We start from the raw sequence: 10,000 nt of genomic DNA on the forward strand, positions 1-10,000 counted from the left end.
AAGATGAAAGTGCAGGTGCCATTCGACCAGATACCTCCATGATCTCCCTAACAGAGAATCTGGAAAACTTGGCACAACTACAAAAGGTTCACGAAGAGGTAAGTCTTGCAGTGTTTGATGATTTTTTTGTACTTTATGAAATACTTTGCATCAGAAAATTTATTGTTAGAAAATAATGTAACAATCAGGCTTTATGTAACTTTATTGCCTAATACTCATGTCTTTAGGATTAATTATAGACAAATGTTTTGTTAAATGTATTCAACTGGTAGAAGCAATTTATCCATGTCAGACATAAACAGGCAGCCTGTCGACAGTTTATTGTTAAAGCAAAACATAAACAGAATAGGCTAGATAATTGTATGTTTTATCCCACCAAATCACTCCTTTGATCTTCAAATGATTTGTCTTTTATAAACTGTTAATTACCAAGAAGAAGAATTTGAAATACTAGTGTTTGTAATACAATTTCATTTTCATTTGATCCTTATTGGCAATTTGAGAAGTATTGAAAAAATATAACATAATGATAAGATGAATGAATGAACAGAAGGCAGTATTCAAAGCCACTCTTTCTCACTGTATAAGATGTCTAGTTAGATTTTATTAATGTAAAATTTGATTGGTGGTGTGATAGATGGATGATCACTTTTCAGATGAATAGATATTTAGGACTCTCTATCTATCAGTCTATGCATCTATTTATTTGTCCATCCATCCATCCATCCATCCATCCATCCATCCATCCATCCATCCATCCATCCATCCATCCATCCATCCATCCTTCCATCCATCCATCCTCCATCCATCCATCCATTCATCCATCCATCCATCCATCCATCCATCCATCCATCCATCCATCCATCTACCCATCAATACATGCCCATATCCACCAACCCACCCATCCACTTTTCCAACCAGAGTATAGCCAACCATCCGTTCATTCACCCATTGCTTTGTCTATCTGTCAGTAGAGTGCATGCATATGATACTTGTTTTAATATATATATATAATCATCTTCTGTCACCTAATGACTGATGCCTGCTTGCAGAGACTCTTCATATGTCAGACAGAAATCAGTCAGTTGAAAAAATTCCGCACAGATTATTTACACCTTCAAAAGAGGCTCAAAACACTTCCTGACAAGACTACCTATGACGTGAGTGGTTTTGTTTTGGTAATGTGCTTGTCTTAAATATGACTGTTTTTATATTATAGGTTAGGATTAGATGGAACTGGATTTATATAATTATAGATTAATTTTAGATGTAACTGGATTTTTATGATTAGAGTTTATGGTTAGATATATGTTTTTTTTTCTTTCAATTCATACTTCTTTATCAAGGCTTTAATGTGAGTCACAAACGATACATCCAATAACAGAAAAAAGCTAAATAAAATCCTCCCTTTCAGGTTATGGTTCCCTTTGGTTCTCTCGCATACATGCCAGGGCGACTTGTGCACACAAATGAGATCTTGGTGCTGCTAGGAGACAACTGGTTTGCTGAAAGAAGTGCTAAGCAGGCCATTGAAATAGTAAAGAGAAGGTTAAAAGGTTGGATTCTTTAGTATTTTGTGTCTCCTCCTTGTGGTGATGATCTTTGTCTTCTTCTTCTTCTCTTCTCTTCTCTTCTCTTCTCTTCTCTTCTCTTCTCTTCTCTTCTCTTCTCTTCTCTTCTCTTCTCTTCTCTTCTCTTCTCTTCTCTTCTCTTCTCTTCTCTTCTCTTCTCTTCTCTTCTCTCTCTCTCTCTCTCTCTCTCTCTCTTTTTTTTTTTTTAACCAGTTTTGTATTTATTTTTCTAATTTGCCATGGGGTCCTACAGGGTGTGCCAACTCTTTTATGTTCATACAAGATTTTCTGATGTTCATTACAAAACAAGTATATATATATTTTTTTTTTTTAATCAAAATTGTTAATTAAGTGGAAGAAGACAAGCATGTTAGAACATGGTATTAACTGGGAAAATGCATTGCTTTTTTTTTTTGTGTGTGAAATGTCTCTGCACATAGCACATAAATGGCCCTGCTAGTGCTTAGCCTTCATCTTTCCTTGAATTGGCGGAAAAATTATTTTTTTTGCTAATGCTCTCAATATCGATGGTGTTATTTTTATTTTAGACTTTATAGTTACCATAATGTTATAAACATTAGTAACAGCAAAATAAGATAACATAAAATATTTTCAAAAATCAAGGAAAAGGGTAAACAGCCAAGACAGGCAGTACTGGTAATTGGCTCATTGGTGACTTAGTACAAATGTAGCTGTCTGTGTGTAAAAACAATAAATAAAGTAAACTCACATTGGGCATGGCATTTATGTACATGCCATGCCCATTAGATTTAGGTAAAGAGATTTGTTGAGACAAATCAGTTTCAATTTCAATCAATTCTTCTTTAAATATTAATCTTATTTCGGGTGATATTGGCCATTGTAGCATTTTTCTTATTTACGTGGAATGTGATGGATGAATCATAGTTCTTTGTAATATATGTATGATCTTTTTATGGTTAAATATATCCAAGGGAAAGCTGATAGAATATTAAAATAATGCTTATTTTTCAGATTGTGATGAAAAAATCAAAACAGCTGAAACTACAGAGAAGATTCATTTGAATTGGTTGAAGGAGACAGCAGAGGTGCTTAAGGGGGATATGGGTGACCAGGTAGACATTGTTGAAAAAGTGACAGAGGAAGAATATCAGAAGAGTCGAGGTAAGACTTGGGGGAGCAGTAGTCTATAGTTGATTGTGGATAATCACCTGATGTGTTTTTGACAAATTTTTATGTTATGGCAGTTTCATTCTCTGGTGACATGCATCTCAAAAACTCAAATTTTAAAAAACTGAGTCCATTGGGTTTTGAGTTACACCAGAAATGTGAAATGTACTCGAATTTCTGTAGTGTCAAAGAAGGTCAGCAATTTCTTATCTATGAAGATAGGACATCTCTTTTTATTCAGAAAAGGGATTTGTTGAGTATCCCCAACATATTTTATCCTGTTATGATAAATTCACTGAAAGTGAAAATAAACTAAGTAGACCCATCCTATCTTCATCCCTCAAAATTTATTGCCAGAGACTTCTTCAGTTGTCAGTTAAAACATCTATTTACAACAATTTGACTAAATTAAACTTTTAATAGTTTCAGTTATACAGTAACTATTGTATGTTAATTGAGTAAAAAAAATCAATGAAGTCTATAGTAGTCCAGTTAACCACCAGACCAGCAGTAATGCATGTAGAGGTCCTGTTACACTACAATCTATAACTATAAATGGGCCAGCACATAGGAATGAAATATGTCTGATTAGTGAGAAACTGTAACCATTTTTCATCAGTCTCCTAAAATTGTTACAGAATTCTTTTTCCCACAACTTGTAATACATCTAAGATTACTAGAATATGACTTCAATACTTGCATTTGTTTGCATATGCACAGTAGTCAGACAATATTACTTGGTCTATTTTATGAATAATATATGCAAAATCATACTTTCAGGTAAGTATTTCATTAAGACAATGTATTTCAAAATACTTTGGACCTGGGTGTCCCACTTTATCGCTTGGACAAAAACTGGGGCGTTAGACTTGTGTGTTTGTGGGCACTCCTGCTTTAACTGGTCTGCATGAACACTCACAAGTAGGATGAAGATTCCTTGCCTCCTTTTTTGCGGTGCCATTTGCATTTTTGTCGTACTGTCATTTTCTTTCATTAACCCCTACAATCAGGATGAAGTGACTATCACCTCATGAGAAAATTTGGCTTGAGGGGCGTATAATGTGTACATACTGTCATAGGAAAATTTGGCTGTGGGAGTGACACAGCATGAGGGCACAAAGCTCTTGGAGAGTGATTAGACTTATTTGGCATTATTTCCATTGATAAATGAGTGTGGAATGTAATGCCTATAAGCCATGACTGGAAGAGTGCTGGCTCCAGGAAAGATGCTATTTCCATGCTCAGGATCCTGTTCCTGCCCACCATGCCAGGTTGTATTATAGAAAATTGAATATTATGAAAAGTAAAAAAAAATACACAAATAACAAAATGTAATTTATTGTTGTTATTATTTCACCGAGTTATAGACTACCTAGAGAGGTGATAATAGAGTCTGTGCAAGGAAAATAATTTATTATCATCTGGATAAAGCATATCAAATGACAGATATAGACATTGGAAAATGGCAAAAAAGCTAAAAATGCTTATGCTGAAAAAGGCAAAATAACATTGCAAAGGGGAGACATGTTGTTGTGTCACTGCACATTAGTGTTTGTGTGCACCCAGCCTACAGGTTGCACACCCGGCAGAGTTTCTGCTCACATAAGCCTAATGCCTGTATTTTGGGCCACATGATGACAGTGAAGCATCTGGTTCCAATAGGTTAATGATGTTGTTGATATTTTTATTTTTTTATTATTATTATTTTTTAAAATTCTTTTGTTTATTTTTATAATTTTTGTTATTTCTTTTATTATTAGTGTAATCGTTATTATTATAATTATGTTTTCATTTCGCAGAGGAACATAAAAAGAGTGTAGCCCGGGAATATGGTACTGTTAGAGAAAAAGTGTCATCTGAAACAGAATCTGCGGCATTGAAGTCAGAAAGCCCACTCTATGAGAGGCTCAGTGAGGAAGACAAACGTACTTATGAAGATATTATGAAGAGGCTGGATGAACTTGAGCTGGAGGAAGAGAAGTAAGTAAGGGTATCAATTTCTCCATTTAACTAATCATTGGAGACTCTGGAGTGTATTTGCTCTGCAGCCATGCTGCTGTGGGCATGGTATTAGTGGTTTTCTGCTCATTACTGTTATATTCATATGTTCAAAAATGAAAGAAAAAAATTGTGAAATATTGCAATTTATCTTGAATTTGAAATGTATTCTATTGCTTAAGATTGCTGATTGTATAGGATGTAGATGAATTTTAAAGATATGTCACACAGGCAAGATAAACTTAATGTTGCATTTAACTGCTTTCAATAGGGGATGAAGTATTGCCTGTTGAAAATGTGTTGCTTGGGATGTTGCCTGGGATACTTTCACACACACTGTCAGGTTCTCTGCATAAGTTATAAATATGCAGCTACATGGCATTGCATTACCGATAAATCATACATACAAGTTTCTTTATTAACCTTTTCAGTGATATCCTCTGAAACCATATGCATCCCCTGTGCAATATGCAACATATTTTCTAAATCACATTTTCAGCACGTTTGAATATTCAATTTTATAGCATATGTTCTTTCAATTACTTGACAACAAGGTAATCAATATATTTTGCAATATATATGAAAAAATGCATCAACATTTGAAGTTAATCATACACCTGTCAGTGTCTATTCACTAAATCCTGGCTCCAATAATAATTTCTTTATCTCCCTGATAAATAAATGCAGGTAACTCTTCTTGACTGAGCAATCATATTATATCATAACCCCTTTTGTCCCACAACTTCTTTAAGCATATTGCTGGTACTTCCCTTCTGCTTTTGGAAGAAATAGCTGCTATCTTGATTTATAGATTACAGTTTTATAGTTCATCCAATTAACTTTACACTGGACACTGCACTTTGTTGCATCCTGAGGATACAGATGCACAGTGACACATGCAGATTTGGATTACCTGTGTAGGATTCATGTTGAACAAATTGAAACTACGAACAGAACAAGAAAACATGATTTTGCTGAAAGCCTTTTTACTATATTGCTTCTTCAGGTTGTTAATGAATTTATAGTTGGATGCTTGTCATGATTAACATTTTTTAAACACAAAGATAGTTTTGTAATGAACCGTAGAGGTAAGTAGAGAATGAAAACCTGTTTTCGAACAAGAAAGGTGATAATATTTACATAGATAAGATACTTAGATTGAATATTTTTTATTGGAACACAAGATGATGGAATTACTTTAGATAATGTCATTTATAATAGATCTCATATGACATGATACACTGAAACTATCTGAGTGTAAATTTAGACTGCTTCAATATCTTCATTTTTCCAGTGATGCATCTAGTGAAGAAGATGAAGAAGATAATGAAGACAACAACTGGAATGAAGAATATGAAGAAGAAGAAGAGGAAGAGGTTCCCATGCTTGATAGGGGAGTGAGAGAAGAGCCAAAGCTGATTGAAGCTGCTGCCCTAGAGGTCAAAGCAAAACCCAGTGCTGCTGCTGCTGTCATACCAAAGAAAAGGGAGAAACTCAAGAGGCGTGTGTCCTGGGCTGATGACATCAAACCCCTGGAGACCATCATCCCAGACAACACCAGCGACGACATCTTCCGCATCAAGTACTCGTCAGCATGTGAGCTCTCTCCTGCTGATGAGGGTGGAGAAGGTGCAAGTGGAGCAACAGCTATTGTGGCAGAGGGCCAGGCTGGCAGGTCCCTAATGGTCAGGAGTCCCTCAGATATATACAAGGTGTTTGGAAGTGCCAGTGCGAGTCATGAACCTCACCCTCGAGGAATTCTGAAGAAGTCCTCGTCTTTACCTCTGCAAGGTTAATGTTTTTATCTTCATGCTTTGGGTGGGAAGATGTTAAAGGAAAATGCCAGTGCATGTATCTTTATTTTTGTTTGCATATAGGTTGATGTAATTAACTATTGAGATATGTAACATTTAGATGAATTATATGAATATAATGTGAAAAATGGAATTAAGAAAGTAATTAGTAATAACTTTGGTATATGAAATGAATGCATTGATTCATTCATTATGAAGTTAGTGAGCAATATTGTATTAGAATAGATTTTTATGAATTTTATCATTGCTTTTTTAACTTTTCCATATTAGGTGAAAGTGAATCCAATAACAAAGGTGGTTGGCGTTATGCCCCAGAGTCGGTTGAAATAGTGACGGAAGACATGGACGATTTGCCTCTCCCTAAGCCCCTGAGACCATCTCCTCCTCTGAAGAGAAAGTCACTGCAACCGGTAAGTTCTGCTTCTTAACCCTTCGCCACTGGGTGTCATGTATGTACATGCCATGGCATACCTGTACTATTTTCCCGGTGGCATTGGTACACTTGCCATGGTGTACCAGACCCGATTTCAGGGACATATACGATTATGCCTCACAAGTTATGGTGCAGCGGGGCCTGAGCTACTATGATTACAGCCTGGGGCGGACGGGTTTTTGTATTGGGAAACCACCCAGTGGCAATGGGTTAACCCCTTGGATCCAGGTGACGTGACCATCACACATGAAAATATCTGGGTTGAGGGGCGGGTGACGTGAAAATGCCGTCATAGGACAATCTGGCTGTAGGCCGGAGGATGCGAACCTGCCGTCATGAATGTTTTGGCTGAAGGCCGGGGTAATGGATAAGACTTGCTATGAGTGCACAAACCAATTGGGAGGTTTATTTTACTCATTTGGTGATTTTGCATTATTCCCATCAATGTATGAGTGTGGAATGTCATGTCCGTGAGCCATGAAGGATGCCATTTCCATGCTCAGTATCGTATTCCTGGTGCTATGAGTGGGGACGCAGGTTGTATGACAGAAAATTGAATATTATGTAAAAATGAAAAAAGTGACAACTAACAAAATGTTACATAGTTTTATTTTTCTTGCACTGAGTTGTAGACTACATAGATTGATGATATAGAGTCTTGGCAATGAAAAAGTCTAATACCATCTGGATAATGCCCAGATTTTTGGTAATTTGATTGTTATGATGCAACCAGATCCAATGGGTTAATATATATATATATTTTTTTTTCATTCTTCCTTCTCTCACCTTGTTTTTACTCTCAGTTATTTTCCTCTCTTATTTTTTTTTCTTTTGTCCATTTTCTTTGCACAATTTTCCTCCTTTTTTCATTTTCTCTTCTTTCCTTTTGTTTTCTTCCCAAGATTTCTTTGTCTGTTTTTTTTCTCTTTGTTTTTGTTTTTTTTCTTTGTCTTTTATCTTTTTTTTTTCTCTCTCTCTGTCATTCATTGTCTTCATCTTCATTTAGCTCTTTATCCTCATCCTCATCTTTATCCTCATCCTCATCTTTATCCTCATCCTCATCCTCATCTTTATCCTCATCCTCATCTTTATCCTCATCCTCATCTTTATCCTCATCCTCATCTTTATCCTCATCCTCATCTTTATCCTCATCCTCATCTTTATCCTCATCCTCATCTTTATCCTCATCCTCATCTTTATCCTCATCCTCATCCTCATCTTTATCCTCATCCTCATCTTTATCCTCATCCTCATCTTTATCCTCATCCTCATCTTTATCCTCATCCTCATCCTCATCTTTATCCTCATCCTCATCTTTATCCTCATCCTCATCTTTATCCTCATCCTCATCTTTATCCTCATCCTCATCTATAAATTCATATTCATCCTCATCATCACCTTCACCCTCATTTTTATCTTCATTGTAATCTTAATCTTCATCCTCTTCATATTCTTCTTTACGTCTTCATATGCATCTTCACTTTTACTTTAACTTCACAGTCATTGTTATCTTCATCTTCATCTTTATCTTTATCTTTATCTTTATCTTTATCTTCATCTTCATTTTATAGGTAATCGAACCCAGCTTTTAGTCTTTCTTTAACCTGTCTTGAGTTTATTTGAAAATGATATAAACAGTAATTATTAGAATTAATTAAATTATGAAGATATAAAATGTCTGATAGATTCTAAGGATCCAGTTAAAAGAAGGCTTTTGTTTTGGGTTGGTCTGTCAGTTTTTGTAAAAATGAGTTTTATCAAGTTAAATTGTCGGAATACAAAGCTGACCTCTTATTGATGATTCTGCTGTGACATGCATCTGACCGTTCATCAATTAACTTGTCTTTTACAGGCCTTCTCATATAAGGTTGTGGAAAGGAATGTAGGAGAAAAGGAGGAGAGCGACGACACACAAACAGGTGCTGTCGCTCAGCCAGAATCTGGTGAAGGGACACAGACCAAGAAGATATCGAAGTTCAAGGCTTCCAGAATGAAAAAGTAATGTGACAGGATAATTTTTTTTTTTTTTTTTTTTTTTTTATGTTCAGTTGTTTAATGGACTGGAGTAGAGAACTGGATGGGTGGCAAAATTACAAAATAGTTTGGTGGAATGTTTCAAAAAAGAATTTATTGTGAACTTGAATGTATTTATTTTCAAGGAGTAGAGTTGTGACCCCCGTACATGTATAGTATTATTAAAAGAGTGTAAATGAATCTGATAAATGTGTACAATTAGACATATCAATTTTTGACAAGAAAATTTCCAGCTGCATGTAAACAGTGACTGTAGTCTTCACATAGTATTGGTCTTGTCCACATAATCTCTGCCATAGACATTTTCTTGGGTGAATTGTTTGCCAAATTATACGAAACATTCTTGTGGGATCAAGAATAAAGAGGAGGATTCAAACCCTCTTGCATTCTTGCTTTGAAAGGCATATCAGTTAGTGTTAATCATGCTTGCCATTATCCTATTTATATTCACCAAAGCATATCTTGTATTTTTATACCACTAGAGCATTTAGAAGGAAACTTAGGGAGAGCCAATGGAGCAACTTTCAAACAGAGAGCTCTTAGCAACAATACAAAACTATGATTTAAAACTACCTTGTCATACTAGACCTCTAATTGTCCTATATGCTCATAACTGGTGTCTTAATTGTCCCTTGAGTGTAGCTCTTTAGCATATATGTGAAACTGAGTGTTTGTATTGCAAGGCCCAGAGATGCAGATATCAAACACTTTAATTATTCCAATAACAATATAGTCTGTGAGGTTGATTGTTAATTATCAGCAAATTTTATGAAAGCTTCAATTGTGGAATTTTTAGAATATCCGGTGGCGGTAAACTGAGCCTTGAAATAGTAAAGCAAGTATAGTGGCCATGTGTTAATGTTAAAGTTTTATTGTATATAGTTCACTTATGAACTAGTTACATGCATTTAAGCACTGAAAAATGCATAGCCTGTTATATGAATTTATGTAGAATGGATATAGAATGATTTAAAATTGTGTATAACTAAACTATAGGTCTT

General features: G+C 35.4%; 1 protein-coding gene across 1 annotated transcript in view; it reads left to right on the plus strand.

Annotated features, from left to right (window-relative positions):
• Window positions 1–10,000, plus strand: part of LOC119583688 (unconventional prefoldin RPB5 interactor-like) — a 12,536-nt gene that overhangs the window by 1,663 nt on the left and 873 nt on the right. The window contains exons 2-9 of the mRNA XM_037932314.1: window positions 1–98; window positions 1,053–1,160; window positions 1,415–1,556; window positions 2,565–2,714; window positions 4,520–4,700; window positions 6,013–6,509; window positions 6,803–6,942; window positions 8,818–10,000. The exon at window positions 1–98 is cut by the window's left edge and continues 51 nt beyond it; the exon at window positions 8,818–10,000 is cut by the window's right edge and continues 873 nt beyond it. Of these exons, the coding sequence (XP_037788242.1) occupies window positions 1–98; window positions 1,053–1,160; window positions 1,415–1,556; window positions 2,565–2,714; window positions 4,520–4,700; window positions 6,013–6,509; window positions 6,803–6,942; window positions 8,818–8,967 (1,466 nt within the window). The 3' untranslated portion in view covers window positions 8,968–10,000. The remainder of the gene's footprint in view (window positions 99–1,052; window positions 1,161–1,414; window positions 1,557–2,564; window positions 2,715–4,519; window positions 4,701–6,012; window positions 6,510–6,802; window positions 6,943–8,817) is intronic.

The sequence above is a fragment of the Penaeus monodon genome, chromosome 17 (assembly GCF_015228065.2).
Source record: "Penaeus monodon isolate SGIC_2016 chromosome 17, NSTDA_Pmon_1, whole genome shotgun sequence".
Lineage (NCBI taxonomy): Eukaryota > Metazoa > Arthropoda > Malacostraca > Decapoda > Penaeidae > Penaeus > Penaeus monodon.